The sequence below is a fragment of the Lampetra fluviatilis genome, chromosome 38, assembly GCF_964198595.1.
Source record: "Lampetra fluviatilis chromosome 38, kcLamFluv1.1, whole genome shotgun sequence".
In the NCBI taxonomy this organism is placed as follows: Eukaryota; Metazoa; Chordata; class Hyperoartia; order Petromyzontiformes; family Petromyzontidae; genus Lampetra; species Lampetra fluviatilis.
The window spans coordinates 7813357-7833646 of record NC_136312.1 but is presented as its reverse complement, the minus strand read 5'-3'; the positions used below and the strand labels follow the sequence as shown (position 1 = coordinate 7833646).

Below are 20290 nucleotides of genomic sequence, written 5' to 3'. Positions count from 1 at the left end.
CAGGGACACAATTGCATACCCGTCAACCCCTTATCGGTGCCTACGTTATTACAGACCAATTCAGACCTTATTGGTCACCCCGTGCCCTTATAAATATCAACGTTCATCCTACAAAGTCCAATCGCAGGGGAGAAACACAAACAAATAGACAAAACACATTTTTTTACCCGTATTGAAACGGCTGTATGCCGTATGGACCTGAACTCAATTTCCCTGGACAGGAATATGGGTAAACCGTATGGGTTGACAAGTATGTAATTGCACTACTGTGGTGGCTTGTATTTTAATTTTCCACTTAGGAGATGTTGCACCTTGGCCTTTTGATGTTCTGATGATGCGGTTGATAGTTCCACCAGCAGTGTCTTCGAGTAGGAATGTCAAAGCCAGGCAGAGGTGCGATGTTTGGGTCTCGAATGAGGAAGTGTTTATTCTGGACGGCTACGACCGACGCAGACAGTGTGCAACACTTACAACGGGTCCATAGCTTCAGGAAGTTGCACTCATAGGGAGCATTCTACCAGGAAGCCACGGGCTTGGCGTGCTGGAAAGTCAGTCCATTAGGAGATCAGAGAACAGTAGCAGGGGAAACTGAATGTTGGCATTGGAAACTAAATATATCAATATTGGGTAAGGAATATTGGCATGGGAGACAATTGAGGGAGAAATTAAAGGTGGTGCAGGGCCACGGAAGAGGTTAGATAGCTAAACTGGACATGCAGATGTGTCGGGAGGCTGAACGAACGGAAAGAAAACAGTGCGGAACCCGCAGGCTGCGAGTGAGAGCGCGAGAAGTGGGGGGGAGGGGGGCTGGACCGGGAGGGATGGTCCCACCAGCGCTGCAAGGGACTGGGGAATCATGGGGAGGTGAGTGTCGGAACGTGGGCCCTGTCGAGGAATCGAATGCGGTGGAGGGGTGTAAGCATGAGAGAGTGACAACGGGTAGGGACATGGTGAACAACGGGGTTGATTCGAGTAGTGAGCGCGCACATTATTGACACGTTCCACACATTGCATGTAAACACACATCATTGGTGAACATTTGTGATTTGTAACAGGATACACGTGTGAATAAATAAAATACAGAGGTGGAACATGCTGACTGGAACTCGATCATGACAACGGAATGGCATTTATTCACTTTGCTTACTGACCATTTTATTTTTCACGTTAGTGTGACGGGGGCAGGACTGCGCCCCACTCGCACAACTGCCAAGATTGCCGGTGCAGGAAGGAAGCGAGGGCCCGCGTGGGACCCTGGCGGCAGGCCTTTGAAGCAACTCTGCGTCTCCATGCTGCTGTTGCCTTCTCCGCCCGGCTCACCACGCGAGCCCGGACCCACGTGCCCACCAGCGTCGTCTACCACCTGCCCTCCACAACCCAGCGGAAGTCGTGGCGACGGCGGTGGCATAATCACCAGGGCAAGGAGTGCCGAGTGCAAGAAAAATCTTAAGGACAAGAGTAACCATGCGTGCAAGGCTTCTGGAGACAAATTCATCACTCCAGAGGGTAGTGACCGCACCGCAGTTTAATGGGCTGTAGGTAGTCAAGCTGGTGAAGTAATTTTGGCAATTGCTTTTGATGCCACACTGCACCAGGCTGTCCTATGCATATGGTAATCATCTCAGCTGTGCACAGTTGATGCCTGACCAAGCAAGGTCTGCTGGGACAGTCATATTTAACCTTGGTGATCTCGTCAAGGAACATAAACAATCACACAAACTCCAGTCATCCTTGCAGCGGCTTTTGGCTATCCATCGAACAAAGGCGGTCACTGCGTCGCACGCTTTGAGATGCGCTTCTGCGGCCAATGCAGTCCTATATTTTATTAGGATGACTGGTTACCAAGTGGAAACGAAAGACCTAAGACCAGATTATGGATACTGTTTGTGCAGGTTTTGCAGGTCGTGTGTCTACTGTGCAGTGGATGTGGGATCTGGCAGAGGTTAGCGTTGGTGAGGTGTGTGGTGGCATCAGCGGCTTTGGCCACATTGACATCTTGGGCTAGTTGCTAATAATTGTCTTGTGTTGCGTGTGATATCTGGCGGGCCCGCAGAGGTCCAATGCAAGTGGAATCAGCACGGAAGCCACCTCAATATCCAGCTCGTAAGCAGCGGAGCCGTGAGGCTGAAGGACGTGAACGTGATCCTGTCCAATAGAGATTGTTCCGTTGCGTTTCCAGGTACTGCGCCACTCGTTCTTACAATGATTATGGGGCCAGCTATGTGGTATTAGATCACGTAATGATATTACTCAATTTGTGTTGTTAAAACCCTCCACCACCTGACACAACTTACCGGTAAGCTGAAACAATAAAATTTAGCTTATTAAATACTTGTACATGTCACAATTTAATTTATTTGCCTATGCTGGATGGTGGAGGGACCTTAATGACACAAATTTGGCCAGATCGTGACAAGGCATAACCCAAATATTAATAATGAATGATAAAATTAAATGTCCTCTCTATTGCCAGTGACGAGTTTGCTTTGTTGACCCGGCAGGAGGATTCGTGTGGAGGTGTACGTTTTACGGGGAGATCGAGGCTTCGTGCAGCAAGGTGCAGTGTCGGGAGCGAGATCGACAGCTCATCCTTAACTTGCAGAAGAAACGGGAACACGAGGATTGGCCTAGACTGTCCGTGAGTCTCGCGCTCGCAAAAATGTGGACCTACAGGACTCACAATTTTGCTCATAAGCATCAACATTAAGAGACAGAAAGTGGAATCTATGCAGGTTAATGACATTTTTTTTGCATCGCGTGCTTTCAAATAAACTTCTGCTGCTGTCTGGAACACCTGATTTTAGGAAGCCACTGGAGCTATCTGCTTTTAAATCTAAAAAGAAAATACATTTCTCTAGAATAGTTTTTTGTGTTTAGTTGTCCTTCCCCGCACACCTCCGATTAGCATGCTTGGCTTCATACGGTGCGAAAGAAGTTCAACATACATGCATACACACATCGTTAAGATTGTTAAGAATTTAAGTGGGCTTTGGCTGGACATGTCTCCTAGAAGTGACGATGGCTGATGGATGGAGTTGTAGTTGAGATATGGAACTCGCCTGAGAGAATGTCCGCCTAGGCTAGGGGTCGGCATCAAAATAACAAGAAGAGCTATTTTTCTTCAAAATTTGGTTAAAAAAATCTCTTTCAAGAGCACGTGACGATACGAGACGGTGGGTCCTTAATAAATAACGTCACAGAAGCAGTCCTTAAAGAGACGCCATGCAGTTCCGGAACCGCAGGTGTAACCACCCCTGGTCAGGGCGATGGAGTGATGGTATCAGCTTGCGTGTAGTTGCTATGTAGAATGGTACATTGCAGGATCGTGAGAGATGATGGTCGACATGATATCCCCTTTACCTTGTTTTAACTTGCCCTATAATGCATTACATGTTGGTGGCAGAAGGGTTTTGATGCTTTGTTCATAATGCGTGTAGTTTTTGTTGTTGTTTTCGACATGTTTATTTCGACAACAAACATACAACCTTTCTATTTGTGGTCCCTTCAAGCGACATTCCCTGCTCAACATTCAATATGACGTTTCTGATTTGCTTGTGCTCTAGTTCCATTCCCGGGCATGGCTAACATAAGTTACGGATGATATCTGACCAGTCCTGGGCCCTTGCCTTCACCAACTCGCACTGACTAACGTGAATTATGTCCGAACAACTCTTGAAGACCGACACGGCATTGGGAAGCCTTCACGGCATTGGGAGGCGGTGGATTGATGAAGGACTGTGAATTATTACCTGTCCGCAGCCGAACAACGATGCAGGAGATCCAAAGAGTTCGGCCGACCTGGCATTTCACGCCTCCAGTGCACGGCAGTGCTGTCTCGAGGGTCCTGGCAACGTCTTAATGGAACAGGCTGCCAGTTGGAGAGAGGCAGGACATGTGGAGAAAAACCTAAAGCCCGGGAGGACTGCAGACAGCCTCGCAGCCAAATGGCCAAGCACCACTGAGCGGGACAAGCTGCCAGCCGACGAACAATCGGTACCTAGAGCCGGGACGAGCTGTTTATAGTATTCCCTCGTTATTTACTAAACTTGCTATCCGCGATTTTGGCTATCCACGAAAATCGCATCTGGAACTCTACACGACTGCATCGAGAGAGAGAATGAAAGTGATGAGATAAAGTGATGAGAGAGAATGTGATGCGTGAAAGTGATGAGAGATAAAGTAATGAGAGAAATGATACTGTTCATGTATTTAAGAGCTTATTTATGTATTTATCCAAGGTAAGTCATTTCGAGGCCAACATGTGCAAAATTCGCCATTCGCAAGCATCTCCAGAACATAGCCGTCGCGAATAACAAACTACCTTTCTGTGCTTGATTACTCGGGCCTCTGTACAAATGATGGTCGTCCCTCCACCCTGCCTCTCAAAGGCACGAAACCCCCGACAAACCACGCCCAGCGTGACGCAGCTGATGATAATGCAGGTAACATCACTAAGTCGTGTTCATCACCTACCGTACAGTGGCGTACCTGTGAACAGAGGTGATGCTTTCGTTTTTTCAAACTTTATTGATTTTCTGCACTCGGAATAGTCGAGTAATTCCAATCGATAATTGATTGAGTAATTGATTAAATAATTATGGAGCCGGTCTCATCATGATTTTCTGCCCAAGCCCACTTTCTTTTATCAACAGAATTATGTCCTTTACCTGGTTATGTTCTCTAATCTGCATATTCCTCTTTATGTATGTAATTGTAATTTTGAAATTATAATATATTAATATAATTTTCGCACCTCCGATTAGCACAGTTGGCTATGTACGGTGTAAAAGAAGTGAAACATACAACATATGAAACACATTCTTTCGAAGCAATGTCTCTGTTGCCCTGCAATGCAACTATAACGTGATGGTTTTGAAACACAATCCCATCCGCCCTTGTTGCTACAGATTGCGGGGAAGGTGTTGACTGGACAGACGACAATACAGGACAGAAACAAGATGTGTCTCGTTGGAAACTACCAGCTATCCCCTGTGCACATCAAGGGAGCATTGAAGGCAGATATTTCTAAAGAGCATGTTGACGAAGGTGTGTATCGCTTATAGTCTGATAAATGTAATAAACCCTGTAACAATAGAAAACAATAATAATTTAGTGCATGTTGCTAATGTGAACACACTTGTTTTTAAACCAAACCTTAAATGTGAATGCAACTAAAAGTTTGGGCCACAGCCTCACCAGCACTGTGTTCCGTTCTCTCTTCGTGCGTGCGCGCGTGTGTCCTCCTGCCACGTGGAGCAGCGGGCACGCCCGGGGGCTGTGTGATTGTTTGCAGCATTAACAAGAACTGGTACAAGAAGAGCGCGGAGGTGATCGTGGTGAGCGTTTACCTGAAGCAGCTGCAGCGCGATAGGTTTCGCGTCATATTCTCGCCCCATCACCTGACGGTGGTGTTTCAGACACGGTGAGCTGCCTGCTGGCTTGATGTGCGTCTCCCGATACGATTCTTGCTGACGCGCCCCAACTGGACGTCTGTAAAAAAGAGCTTCGGAGCTCATCAGATTCTTCCAGCCCAAATAAAGATTCTGATTTCCGCGCGCGATGTGGCTCTTGCTGGAATGTACACTGCAGTGCTCCGAAGGTAGGGTTGGTGGATCACGTGGAGATCATAATCTGCTGTCAACAGGGCTTAATTTCTCACGTGGTATATTCCAGATCGCAGCTGGGTTGGATTGGTGTAGGGATTATCAGTGTAAGGTACTACCACGAGAGCACAATGTTTTGCCCTTCTATATTAATCTAACATTGTACCCAATACAGTATTGCTGTAATCCACTGAACGGGCTAAGAACAAAATAACGCGAGATGGATGTAGCTTGCCAAAATAATTGCTGGAGAAAGCATTCCAGACTGTTCCGGCTGAAATTAGGCACTGGCGGTCAAAACTCCTAAACCCAGTGCGCTACAAAGATGGTAGCTGAACAAATAGCTTCTGGGTGGGGGTGGCGCATGCCTGTAATCGAGCATTTTGAAGGTGAGGGTGGGTGTATCATTTGGATATGTGAAATTTTCAAAATCACTGGGTTGCAAGGTAGGTCCATGAGATGGCAAGACCTCCTGAGCCTTGTATTTTTGTTTGCTTGGGTTTTTTTTTCAAGGGACTCCCAATTTCCTCAATTCCAAAACACTCGTTAAAAAGGAACTGCCAAAATCGCAGACTCTCCTTGATAAATAAGGGACATTTACCTCTTAAAATCTCAGTTCTGGTGTCCCTACACGATTCACTGACGTAACGACCTCATGACCTGATAATTGGTGGCAGGCGCAATGCGCAACAAGTCAAAATATTAACGATGGTGCAGGCTGACTTAGTTGGACGTGACCTTGCCAAGTGAAGGCGAGTTTGTAGCTTGTTGCAGGGCTTCATGGTTCGAGGCCAATGGCCATCCTTGTGAATGCCGCCTGTGTATCAACCATACATTACGCGCCTTCTACTTCGCATTGGGCCACTAATGATCCCTTGACATTTGAAGAAGAGGATGCCCATCGGTGCTGGAATTACGTTCCAAATTTTGATAAATTACCTGGGCATAATTAAATGGGTCAAACCAAATTGCAACGTCACCTCCGTGCTGTGTGAAACGTGGCATCTTCATCACGGCCTTGTGCTGTAGGAATTTTTATTTAAACTAATTGCTGAGCACAGGACCGATAGGCCAAAAGTCAAACGGCTCGCGACAAAACAGCACTATCAAAGTTGCAATAGATAAAGAGTGCACATGTCACTTTAACGTAGCCAGGTTACAAGAGATGGTGGAAAGGAAAAGTGTGAATTCTAATGAATTGATTTATTGGGCCACTGCTTTTGTGTACATTACCTGTGATTTCTGTGTTCTGATAGAGACGAGAGGTTTCTCAAGCAGCATGAAAACGCCACACCAGAGAGCCGCTTCCAGTGGACACTGGAACTTTTGTAAGAACCACCTCTTGGGCAGAAATTTTGCCGAAATGCACCTTCATTTTTGTGCCTTTGTGTTGTTCACCTTCGATACATCCAACCGAGAACGCAGCTTCCGAGTTTCTCGCAAGTGGCGTCGAGCACAAATGCATTTCCTATAGAAGAGGGAGAGTGCCTGCTGACAATTATTACATTTGTTTTATTATATTCGCTCAATCATCCTAACCTGTCAGTTCCAGCACTAGCTACAATGGCTGCATGGTAATATTGTATCGTATTGTACAGCCCACTTGTCAGTCCACTGCTGGATGAGGGCCTCCGCGTGTTATGTGGGCAGTGGAGGTTATTTGGCCGTATTTCACGTGACCAGATTCTTCATGGCGGTCAGTGGGGGATGCCTTGTGACTCAGGGTACTGCTGCTTGCGAGTCGTTTTTGTTCCACACCGGCTTCAGGTCCTTGCTTCGAGCGTCCAGCAGGAAGGCTGGGTTATTCTGGGCATCGTGTTGGGTTGGTGAAGATAACTAACAATGGATTTTGTTGCTGACCATGTATCCTATGGTAATGGAGCTGCAAATCAGTTACGGATTAATTCAGCCACCGAGCTTCATTAATGCTTTACTCTTCCTTTCAGGCACGTGATTGATCCTGAGCAGAGCTCCTATACCCTCCGGACTAGTTACCTAGAGATCAGCTTACGGAAGAAGGATGGCCAGCGCTGGAAGCCAACAGATGAGCCCTTCTGCAAATGTAAGCATATACTACTGTTACAATGCTTGTTTACCCAAGGAAGCGGCTGAATATTAAGCCTCAGGATGTTTTCTTTTTTCAGGAGGGACTTGCCAAGTTTCGCCGTTGGTGGTGACGATTTCTGTGTATTTTCCATTCAGTAATTTTTCAAATATGGAAAATTTGGACCATGACGCTGGCACACTATCCATTAACATCTACTGTAAAGCAGACAGCGTGTAAATTATAGCTAGTACACCCTGTAGTATTAACCAGGGTGGCCTAGCATATTCAATCTATGAACCTTTCCAAAATCGGCGAACGCGCTACCGCCGGACCGCATCACCACCAACAATCCAGTTCCTCGTCAGCCGCACCAGGCTTGGCACAGCTCCCCTCTGGGTTCACCTCAGAGGTCGCAATCGGGTACCCGATACCCGTACCCTACCCGATACCCGGCTACCCGTTTGCGACCCTGGTGCGGCCGGGTACGGGTAGGCCGTGAGTCACTCATTTCGGGTAGGGTACGGGTAGGGAATGGGAACCCGTACCCGGCCGGGTACGGGTATCCATTTGCGACCCTGGTGCGGCCGGGTACGGGTAAGGAATCAAAACCCGTTTGCGACCTCTGGTTCACCTTCGGTCGTGCGGTGTAAAGGAGGGTGATACGTGTTTCGTGTTGTCGTTGCGTTTACTTCAGCACCCGAAAAGCCCCCCGTGCGGGAGGCACTGCCGCCGCGTAGCCCCGCGGAGGCAAGGAAGGCGATGCCTGCGTTGGGGGCGGCTGCTGGGCCCGTCCGTGGCTCCGCCACACACCACGTTCTTGCCGACCTCCCCGAGCGTTGCACCTCGCAGTCATCGGAATCCACCACCGCATGCACGGTGAGACCTTGCCAGCCCCTCTTGGATATAACCCTTTACCCCCACTCCCCAAAAAGTACATTAGCTAGTGTTGTCACTGTGCACATGTGTGCCTCTTATTAGCCCGGTTGGCTGCGTACGGTACGAAAGACGTTAAACGTACATACATGTGTGTGTGTACAGCCCACTTGTCAATCCACTGGTGGATGAGGTCGTCTCCATGCCGTGCGGCTCGTGGTGGGGCTATTTGACCATACTTCACGCTGATTAGTGTGAGTTGGTGAAGGTGGACAGCATAGGTGGGGATGCATAGAAGCACAGTACAATAAATTCCGGATTACATTTAGCGTAACGTACATTCATTTGAAAAAAGCGATCAGTTGGTCAGACTATGTTACTCCAAATGTAAACAAGTATGAGAAACCTTTCCATTCTAAAACCTCGAGTTGTGACCTATTAATTAAAAACTTTACCCTTCCGATGCTTCTGTTGCTAGTGCTGCTGGTGCTGCTGCTGGTGCTACTGCCAGTGCTTCCACTAGTGTTGCTTTTTCTGTTCTTGCTGCTGGTGCTACTGCTGGTGGTGCCTTTGCTAGTGCTGGTGCTGAGAAGACTGCTGCTGCTGGTGCTACTGCTGGTACAACTGCTCGTGCTATTGGTGGCGCTGCTGCTGGTGCCACTGCTAATGTTGACGCCGTTGCTTGTGCTGCTACCGAAGTCCATGCATGACACTGGTGCTGCCGTTATCGCGTCTGCTGCCGCTCCTGACGAGGCGTTGCGTGCGCCACCAGGCTAAGCCCATGTGCAAGGTTCCGCCCATCATGGCGAGCAGCGGGGGGGAGGGGGAGGAGGCGGAGCAGGTGTGTGTGCCGGGCTTTACGGGGCTCATCAACCTGGGCAACACGTGCTTCATGAACAGCGTGATCCAGGCGCTGTCCAACACGCGCGAGCTGCGCGACTACCTGCACGGTGGGGGCCGCACTGATTGCATCTTGCACACGTGTCGTAAAAAGTCTGTTGAGGCCATGGTTGGGGGGGGGGTACATCTTTGTCGTACCCTCTGTGGGGAGTGTCCGCATAATGCAGTGTTCTTCGCTAATTTTCAGAGGTCGGCCACTTCGCTGATAAGACATCATCAGTGTGAGGGCCGTTGGTGTTTGACAGCACGATGATGAGGGTGTCTTCACATTTGTTTTTTGTTGGGGGCCGTACGTCAAGGGCCGCACTAAAGGCCGCCAGGGGCTGCACTAAAGGCTGCCAGAGGCCGCTTGCAGCCCGCGGGCCTTGCAATTAAGAACACTGACGTAGCGGCTACTGAGCTGCGCTACGAACTCAACAACCCGAGTTAGAATCACGCTCACAGCCAACATCGGTGACGATTATCTAAATCAGTCTTGGGCCTTCCCTGGGTCGACTCGACCATAAATGAGTCGCTGGTGTGGTGTGTAAACATTACCACTTGTTAGACAAAGGTGGCCGAGCTTGTTGCTGGCCACACCACCCCGCTAGTGTGCCACGTTGGCCTTCATAGATGCTGTCTAATAGCGAACACTTGATGGGGGATCTTTTGTCACGCTCTCAGTTTGCCACTGCGCTTGCTATCTGAGCACTTGTGAAACATTGCTGGATGTTTTCTATACGTACAGTATTATTTCAGTAGCACTCTACCTGCTATGACAACTTGGAATTTCCATTGCTGGACTATCCACCCGACCCTATAACACGTGTAAGGCATGGTGGTTGCCCATCCAATCATTATCCAGGCTTAAAACTGCTTAGCTTCCAATATCTGACAAGATCAGGTGCATCCTGGGTGATTTAGTCATAGGCTTGACTCGCATAAAGGCAGTGTTGATAACAAACTTGCCAATTTTTTTGTTACAATTGATTATAACGTATTAATTTAATTATTCTTGCTGCTTTAATCATTGATGTTTTGCCCTCGCCAGCAGACTCGGCATTTAAGGACGATATAAATTACTCCAACGTCCTGGGAACGGGGGGACGGTTGGCTGTCAGCTTGGCAATCATTCTTCGAACCCTTTGGAAAGGGACCCACTATGCATTCTCTCCGTCCAAGCTCAAGGTGAGCATTCCCCTACCAATCTCTGGACTGCCTTGAGGTGGGACAGTGGCATGTCCCTTAGCTTCACTCATAATCCAGTTCGGTGCAACTTGGAGTACTGGACTTTCATTGGTAAGCCCACTGTTGTCTTCTGGCTTAGGTTGCGTGCTGAACATATCTTTTTTCGAGCTTTCGCCATGCACTACTGTGGACATCTTCAATCAAGCATATTCAATTCATAATCAACGTTTTTGGGTTTAGATCGCGTTATTTATAAATGTGTCGTAACCCTCCACCACCCGACACGGCCAATCAGTAAAAATGTGTCACGTTGTCTTTTGTCAACGTGACACATTTTTACTGATTGGCCGTGTCGGGTGGTGGAGGGTTACGACACATTTATAAATAACGCGATCTAAACCCAAAAACGTTGATTATGAATAACATTGGTCGCGAAAGCCTACGTGTTAAAGCATATTCAACTCCTGAAGATGCCAACAGTAGTTCACGGATCAAGCTTAAAAGAAGAAATGCTCAACATGTGGCCTTACCCGAAAGGACCAATCCTGGATTATGAGTGGCTGCAAAAACCTGCCTGCTACATTCCCATTGGGAAGGATGCAAATTTATATCCCTATTGGCGTTTGACTCAGTCTTATCATCCCTTTGAGATCACAACAAATTTTGCCTCTAAAATCAACAGCGATTGATTCGTAGACAGGCTGAGTACTAAATTTCGATTTAAAGCTTTCGTGACTGCAGGGATTTATCTTCTTGGTTCTTTCGGTAAAGTCACGTAGAAGGGAAGTAATAAAATAATAAAAATAAAACATAATAAAACAATTCTCACGACGTTTCGGCTACAACGCAAGCAGCCGTCTTCAAGTGAAGAATGAGACACTGCCAAGCTAGGAGCTTATATATAAGCTGAGTTGGAGGTGGAAGAAGAAGAGAGCCTTAACAAAAGAATGTGCATATCAAGAGGAATTTAGCATATTCATGGGAAATGCGTAGGAGGTGGGCGGGGGGGTTTCAAAGTCATATTATGCCCATGCATTATGCAGGATCAGCAGCACCAAAGGGAGGGGGGGGGGTAGCATTAACAAAGGGAGGGCATGTTAATAGTATGTAGAAGCAATGAAACATGTGAATGGGAAAACGGTGGCAGGAGATCCGCAGCGGAGCAAATAATGCATTCCCTGTGGAGAACACAAGATACACAGTTAATGCCAGTGAGTGGACTGCGGTCTGAAATTCACCATAAACGTGAACAACAATCAGTTAAGATCCGAAGTGGTTTATTACGTCCTTCCAATGATTGCTGAGCCAGAATCCATCTTCTCGGTTGAAATTGTCTCTGTGTTTGTATATGTGGATCGCCTCATGAACGAATCTCTCATGGTAGCCAGATGGCTTGCAGAGAACCTCTGTCTTGGAGAAGTCAATGTCATGTGAACCCACTGAATTGTAACAGTGATCTGCCACGGCTGAGGTGTTTGTCCTACCGTGTTTCAGGTCAGCTTTATGTCCACGGATGCGGTCCGAGACATGTCGTTTGGTTTCTCCAATGTAACTGCTACCACAGAGGCAACTTAGTTTGTAGACGCCAGGGTACTGTATGTCTGGAACCACATCTTTTACAGACGGAACCAGATCACGGATTTTATGTACTGTGTTGAATCGTACCTGAATCTTGTGTTTAATCAGGATTTTGGAGATCTTTTTTGTGACCACAGCAATGTAGGGTAAGGTGATGGTTTTGAAAGGCTCCTCAGCAGGATCCTTCTTGACGGTTGGAGTGATGGCCTTGCGGATTGTGTAGTCGGAGTAACCATTAGCCTTAAGAGCTTGGCGTACGTGTTTGAGTTCACTGGCAATGTGTTCCTGGTCGGAGATGCATTGGGCTCTATGGTATAGAGTCTTGATGAGGGAGTTCTTCCATGGTGAATCTGATGGCTGGGTGTATGGAATTGTTGTGGTCGAGAAATTGGTCTAGAGCAGGCCGGCCATGTGGCCAGATGACAAAAGTGTCATCTACGTACCTCTTCCATAAGGTCGGGTGTAGAGTGGCAGTCTGGATGGCGTCAGTCTCAAATTTCTCCATGAAAATGTTGGCTACAACCGGAGATAGGGGGGAGCCCATTGGGGTGCCCTCAGTTTGCTTGTAGAAGGTTCCATTCTAGGTGAAGTATGTATTGGTTAAGCAGTGTCTCACCAGGGGGGGTACCCCAGCATTCAGTCCTTGATGAACCAAGTCTTCAATGATTGCGATGGTGTCAGGCACAGGAACCTTGGTGAACAAGGAAACCACATCAGAACTGACAAGCAGGTCGTCTGGGGACAGGGAAATCCCCTTGATTGTCGATACCAGGTCAGTAGAGTTTTGTACCGCAGAGGTGGTTTTTCCAGTGAAAGGCCGTAGGATTTCAGACAAAAAACGAGCCAGTTTGTGAGTGGGGGAGTTGATAGTAGAGACAATGGGACGAAGAGGTGTATCTTCTTTATGTATCTTTGGCAAGCCGTACAATCTTGGTGGCCTGACTGCAGAAGGTTTCAACGAGAACTGTTTGGTCTGATCAATTAATGCGGTTGAAGCAGAAATGATTTTGTTGGTTTTGGTGACGAGGCTGTTGGTGGGGTCTCTTTTTATTTTTGTATAGCTGCCATCGTTGAGTAGTTCTTGAATTTGGAAGAGGTACGTAGATGACACTTTTGTCATCTGGCCACATGGCCGGCCTGCTCTAGACCAATTTCTCGACCACAACAATTCCATACACCCAGCCATCAGATTCACCATGGAAGTCGAAAAAGATGGCAAGCTACCCTTTTTGGATGTCCTAATTAAAAGGAGACCTGATGGTTCAATGAGCCATTCTGTCTACAGGAAAGCCACCCATACGGATGCCTACCTAAAACCGGATTCCCACCACCATCCATCCCAGAAGAAGTCCCTCATCAAGACTCTATACCATAGAGCCCAATGCATCTCCGACCAGGAACACATTGCCAGTGAACTCAAACACGTACGCCAAGCTCTTAAGGCTAATGGTTACTCCGACTACACAATCCGCAAGGCCATCACTCCAACCGTCAAGAAGGATCCTGCTGAGGAGCCTTTCAAAACCATCACCTTACCCTACATTGCTGGGGTCACAAAAAAGATCTCCAAAATCCTGATTAAACACAAGATTCAGGTACGATTCAACACAGTACATAAAATCCGTGATCTGGTTCCGTCTGTAAAAGACGTGGTTCCAGACATACAGTACCCTGGCGTCTACAAACTAAGTTGCCTCTGTGGTAGCAGTTACATTGGAGAAACCAAACGACATGTCTCGGACCGCATCCGTGGACATAAAGCTGACCTGAAACACGGTAGGACAAACACCTCAGCCGTGGCAGATCACTGTTACAATTCAGTGGGTTCACATGACATTGACTTCTCCAAGACAGAGGTTCTCTGCAAGCCATCTGGCTACCATGAGAGATTCGTTCATGAGGCGATCCACATATACAAACACAGAGACAATTTCAACCGAGAAGATGGATTCTGGCTCAGCAATCATTGGAAGGACGTAATAAACCACTTCGGATCTTAACTGATTGTTGTTCACGTTTATGGTGACTTTCAGACCGCAGTCCACTCACTGGCATTAACTGTGTATCTTGTGTTCTCCACAGGGAATGCATTATTTGCTCCGCTGCGGATCTCCTGCCACCGTTTTCCCATTCACATGTTTCATTGCTTCTACATACTATTAACATGCCCTCCCTTTGTTAATGCTACCCCTCCTCCCTTTGGTGCTGCTGATCCTGCATAATGCATGGGCATAATATGACTTTGAAACCCCCTCGCCCACCTCCTACGCATTTCCCATGAATATGCTAAATTCCTCTTGATATGCACATTCTTTTGTTAAGGCTCTCTTCTTCTTCCACCTCCAACTCAGCTTATATATAAGCTCCTAGCTTGGCAGTGTCTCATTCTTCACCTGAAGACGGCTGCTTGCGTTGTAGCCGAAACGGCGTGAGAATTGTTTTATTATGTTTTATTTTTATTATTTTATTACTTCCCTTCTACGTGACTTCACCGAAAGAACCAAGAAGGCTGAGTACTGCCATGGGAATGTGGATTATTTTTGCACTAACTTCAAGGTCCCTAATGGAGAGGACTGTCACCCATTGGGTAGCTTAGGGAGATGCTTTGGCCGAGGCTTAAATCGTTTGTTGTGTTCCCGTGCCTCGGATCGGTATGTGTGTGCTTGCCTCACAGGAGATTGTGTCGAATAAAGCCAGGCAGTTCTCTGGCTTCTCACAGCACGACGCCCAGGAGTTTCTGGCCTTCCTGCTGGACGGTCTGCACGAGGACCTGAACCTGGCGGCAAACACGCCGACTCCCCAGCAGTACCCAGAGCCACACGGCAGCCTCTCCGACCAGGTGCCAAAGCCTTCTCATAATGTATGGGTCACGTTCGGTGAAGGCAATGGTGCAGGGCTGCGATTGCTTGCTCTCATCACCGCTGGTGGAAGGGCCTCCTCTAGAGGAAGTTCCAGAGAGGCCCTCTAGAGGGAGTGTTTATGGCCTTCTCTTCCACGTGGGCGACACTTCTTACAGGAGGAGGTTGGAGTAACCACACTTTACCCCACCACACGCGACCTGCCGATCCACTAACTCATGGTGGTATCCATTTACACTGCCTGGTGGACAGAGGAGGGGTGATTGCAGACACTTGCACCTTTTTTACTGCATTGCCTTGGAGCATTCTGGGCAAGTGTAAAATATTGGTCTGAGAAGCCAATTGGTGAATGGACGAGAACATGTTCGTATATATATTATTTTGCTTATATTTGCCTCTTCCCATAATGCTCCACAGCAATGCAGAGAGATTCAAGTGGATTATTCATCTCGTGATGTGTTACCAATAACACGGTCTGATTAAATTTGGAGAAAAAGACCCAAGAAAAGGTGTTCTTGTGTAGATGACAAAAATGACGTCCCATTATACTGTAAAAATGTTAAATGTTGAGCACATTTGTACATTTTGGCTAAAAAGGATAAAAAAAATGCCCCTTGAAGTTCATGCATTGGGCCCCATGAGAAAGCCATTGTGGGTGAAATGAAAGTGACCTGGCACCAGTTCTGGCTGCCTTTTCGCTTGTCTGTGATTTCCCGCACCTCTGAATCATCGTCTCTGAGATTGAACGAATACTGCATACGTTAAAATATCATATAATAATATAAAGCGGAACGAATGGCACTTGTTTTCTATGTGCAGCACATGGCGGAACGAGCGTGGGCCAGGCACAAGGCATGGAATGACTCCTTTATCGTACACCTCTTCCACGGCCTCTACAAGTCCAAGCTTGTTTGCCCAGTGTGTGGTCATGTACGTATACTCACTCGCACCTCCATGCGGTCACTTTGTGAGGTCTTTTTAAATGTATAAATGGGAATTAGGCAAGTCAACTGCAGGGCAAAAAAAGTGCATGTTGGAGGGCAGAACAGCAAATGGCCATATGAAGGGATTGTGTTAACAGAGGGTGCACAATCACAGTTAAAAGCAAGTAATGAAAAATCGTCCGTGCAAAATTTAAACATTTTTGGTTTAAATATGTATATTTGTGAAGTTGTAACATTTTTATAATTTATTTAGAGCACTGCTTACAATGGGGATGCTTTTGGGGGATTTTTTTTAGTCCCTTGTTTACCACTTTATGGTTGCAGTTGTCCTTTGGATAGATTCACCCCTGCCATAGGAATGTGGAATTGTCATCCCTTCACCAGCGCTGCCAACCTGTAGATGAACACTGCTGCACGCTTATCCAAGCATAAAAAAAACTTACCTTTTGACATTTTAAGCAGCAGCGGTGTGCAGCTAGGAAGTGATGACATTGATTGACTTATCGATCCTTTACCCCATTAAATGTTGTGTGCTTGCGCTGCAGGTGTCCATCACGTTTGACCCGTTCTTGTACTTGCCGGTGCCACTGCCCCAGAGGCAACGGGTGCTGCCCGTTTACTTCCTGCCCCGTGAGCCCTACCGCCGCCCTGTCAAGGTACCCATCTTGCGAGGCGGCCAGCGGAGAATGGGCAAAATAAATGCTAACATCATATTACTGGGGAAGATGTAATAAACCAGTTAGTTATTTATCTTGCTATTTTTATTTTACCAGGTAAGGCTCACTGAGCTATATAGCTCTTTTTCAGATGTGGCCAGGCCACAAATGATAGCTCAACTGAGTGGATTATCATGTGGACATTCATAGTATTCGAATACTCTATAAACTTATGTTTATAAATGTGGAGGAAAAAACTGGAGGACCCGGAGGAAAATCCACACAACCACAGGGAGAACATGCAGCAGGGTTGGGATCGAAGCCGCGGCCTCCTGTATGTATACCAGGCACCCCTTTAAAAATGTAACGATGTTAAATATTTAAATTGCATGTGATTACGTGTCCATCTCTGGCGAGTGGCGATGGCCATATAGTTGCCATCGTCATTTTATGTTTAGACCTCACTTCCCTTGCAGTACATCTCGTGGTGCCAGAACAAAGGTTTCACGTCATTACTCAGTAAAGATGCGATTGCAGCCCAAATGTGATGTGTAAAAAACAATGCACAAAACAAATAGTTATTTCATACACTTTCAGCTATTCACGTAATGTCTTAAATAATGAAATAAATTTAGTCTGAAAATGATTAATTATGGGTGCATTAGTTATATTTGCGGATAAGCTGTTCCATAGCATTTTCAGCAATTTTGTAAGAACACTGAGTCAGCATAGCTGTGATCACGTGTGTTTAAACCATGATTTACCACTCGGAGGGATTCATCTGATTTCACAAACTCGCACTCTTCAATACGACTCGGTTGCTCAATGTGATTGGTACACGTGCTACTTGTGCAAGTTTTTTCCCCATTTTCAAGTCCTAATTTTCAAGTCACGTGTTTGAGCATGTCACACGTAAGGACAGAGAGCTAATAAAACACACCTAGGCCGTGTGGCACAGACTGTCAGACACGAGGAAGCAATTGCACGGTGGAACATAATGAACTAGCACACACGTGGGTTGAATTTCTTTTTTATGTCACCGTGCGATATCACGAAGGAGAGATTTTACTGCTGCACCTCATTCCTCCCATGGGAGCACAGGAGGCAGCTGTGCGAGCCGCTGAGCCCACGTGATAATGCCCAGTTTATTAGTTTGGCCAGGTTAGACTTCAGATATTCATGATAATCTCTTTGAAAAGAGTGACATGGGTATATCATTAGATTTGGGTGATGGATCATGGATATTGCTGCTGATAATGATGATGCTCTTTTGGAACCAGGTCATACCTCTGTATTCCTTCTGTGTAATTGTCATGTATCTCATCAGCTGTCGGTCAGAGTGAGGCAGGTGAATGCACATGGAACGGAGGTCATAAAGTTTGTGGCTGAAAGGATGAAGGTGCACCCAGACAACCTAAGGCTGGTTCAGGTGAGTCACAGCAATGAGATTAAATCACGTCGCTCTGTACAGCTATTGCTGCCTTGCCACAAATCGGCATTGGTATTGCCAAACATGGAGGGATGATGGGCTGAGTCGTTTTCCCAACATGTGACCTTCCATGTGATTGACTGTCTCTCTCTTTATAACAATAGTTAGAAACTGTTTCCAGGTTGAAAATGTTTCCTTCTATTGCCTGATTAGTTTAGCTAAGATGCTTGAAGTGATGGGTAATACTGGTAGGAACCCCCTAGTTACACCAGCCCACAGGGGATTATTGTGTACGTCCGTCGTGCATCCAAAAATGGGAGGGGTGGGGCTGGGTGGGGAGGGAGGGAGGAGCTGGGTGGGGAGGGGAGGGTGGGGAGCGGCTGGGTGGGGAGGGGCTGGGTGGGGAGGGGAGGGTGGGGAGGGGCTGGGTGGGGAGGGTGGGGCTGGGTGGGGAGGAGCTGGTCACCCCGTGGTGCCCTTATAAAACTCAACGTTTAACCTACTCACGCCGGCTTGTGCCCGCCCTCACAGTCGGCCATATTTGCGGAATACACCACGCCGCCGTTGACCCTGGCTATTGACCGAGCAACCCAACGTTCCTACCAGCTCCCTCCGCAGGAATGTGTTATTGTTCATAAACCAAGTGGTGAGCCACAAGTCTCCCAACCCCTGCCTTACATAATCATTTTAATGGGTTTTTGCATAGCAAACATGTTAAACTCATGTCAATAAAATATGTTGTACTCGTTCAACCAGTTGACTCCGCAATGGGGCAAGCGACTTCAAACCCTGGTTTGAGGGGGTTCACTCAGCTGATTATTTTTCTGTAGTCGATAAAACAGGTGCCACTTTGGGGGAAGTCAACAGTGGTTATCCCGTGGATAGACTCGCCCCCATCATAGGATTGTTGAATTTGCACCACTGACTCAGCGCTGTGATGAACAGGAATTCACTTTGACCATTCTTATCGCGCAAATCTATAATGCTAGGTGCTGTTTGACGAATGGGTATAACCTGCACTAGTTTCTAAGTAGGGAGCGATGTTGCTGTGTGGTTTCACACAATCTGGTAAATTGTGAGTTATTCTCAAATTTGCCAAATGTGGACCATGATGCCGGCACACGTGGCATGTCTTTTTCGAATGACGTCACCGGGGTCTTTAACTTCCACTGTGAATAACATGGCGCGTGGTGTTTTGGTTCATGCACCTGCAGTGTTAACATTGCACCTTTGCCTGCGACGGCTCTGAGCAGGTGGACAAGGCACGCTTTGAGCGGTTCGTGCAGGCGACTACCTCCTTGGAGCAAGTTGAGTCGTCCGACATGGTCTTCTGTTGCGAGGTGCTCAGTCGTGAGCTGGCTGGCGAGAGGGTGCGAGTGCTGCCCGTCAAACAGGTAGCGCACCTGCCCAGGCCTCTCAATCCAACCCATGGTTCAATATTCTCAACGTAGACGAAACGCTACTTGCTAAGAAGTGTGGCGATGTGTCTGAGCCATAAGCTCAAGGGAAAGAAGGGGGAATTCGATTCCAGATACTCCCTGCCTCATACAACACCTGAAATAAGTTTGCAGGATGGAGGGTCGGGAGACAGGGACCGAGGATCAGGGGCATACCCACCGCAGATTTGCAGGGAGCCGGATTCAGAGGGGTGGAAAGAAAAATGCTCGTTTAGGCCGCCTCATGTTTTTATTTTCTTTATAGCAGGTGTATTTTGGCTATACCCCTCTCCCCTTATTATCCCTTCCCCCTTACTTAAAATGAAGTTACCCTTTCCCCCTTCAGTGGGACCCCCCGTATGGTTTGGGGCAGCGAGACCGTTACCCATCTGTCTATATCCCCTGCTTTTCATAACCGGTTTGGCTTATGTTGACAGTGTGCACGTGTGTCACAACGTGATGTATCAGGCCCGCTCATTGCATCAATAAAAATAAGTATTATAGAAAATTAGTGTGGTGATGTGTGGGTGGCTGAGTGGCTCGCACGTCAGAGCGCTGATACGACGCAACTTAGATCGTTGGTTTAATCTTGGCAAACCACCTTTGAGGAAACTGAGTTGATGGTCTGATGCCGGTCACCAATGACTGCTCAAGAAAACCATCACCTTAAATGTAGTCTTGCCTTTTTACGTAGCTAAATTCCATCACTGACAGTGAAAAAAATGTGGGTTTGACTGTCATCCAAGAAACAGTACTCTGTGGCAGGACGAGTGGGAAAAGGCTGCCCCCGACTGTGTGG

At 47.3% G+C, this 20290-nt stretch overlaps 1 protein-coding gene across 4 annotated transcripts in view; it reads left to right on the top strand.

Moving 5' to 3' along the window:
• LOC144945605 (ubiquitin carboxyl-terminal hydrolase 19-like) overlaps positions 1-20290 on the top strand; it is a 34823-nt gene that overhangs the window by 1914 nt on the left and 12619 nt on the right. Inside the window, exons 2-17 of one of the 4 annotated variants that reach the window (XM_078874115.1) lie at positions 1172-1506; positions 2054-2179; positions 2502-2638; positions 3760-3993; positions 4908-5046; positions 5260-5422; positions 6860-6931; positions 7550-7665; positions 8345-8526; positions 9296-9473; positions 10457-10590; positions 14843-15007; positions 15846-15956; positions 16516-16626; positions 17954-18055; positions 19309-19449. In XM_078874115.1, coding sequence (XP_078730241.1) covers positions 1290-1506; positions 2054-2179; positions 2502-2638; positions 3760-3993; positions 4908-5046; positions 5260-5422; positions 6860-6931; positions 7550-7665; positions 8345-8526; positions 9296-9473; positions 10457-10590; positions 14843-15007; positions 15846-15956; positions 16516-16626; positions 17954-18055; positions 19309-19449 — 2328 coding nt within the window. In that variant the 5' untranslated portion in view covers positions 1172-1289. Of the gene's footprint in view, positions 1-1171; positions 1507-2053; positions 2180-2501; positions 2639-3759; positions 3994-4907; positions 5047-5259; positions 5423-6859; positions 6932-7549; positions 7666-8344; positions 8527-9295; positions 9474-10453; positions 10591-14842; positions 15008-15845; positions 15957-16515; positions 16627-17953; positions 18056-19308; positions 19450-20290 lie in introns of all 4 variants that reach the window. The other 3 variants (XM_078874116.1, XM_078874114.1, XM_078874117.1) reach the window with 3 other exon arrangements.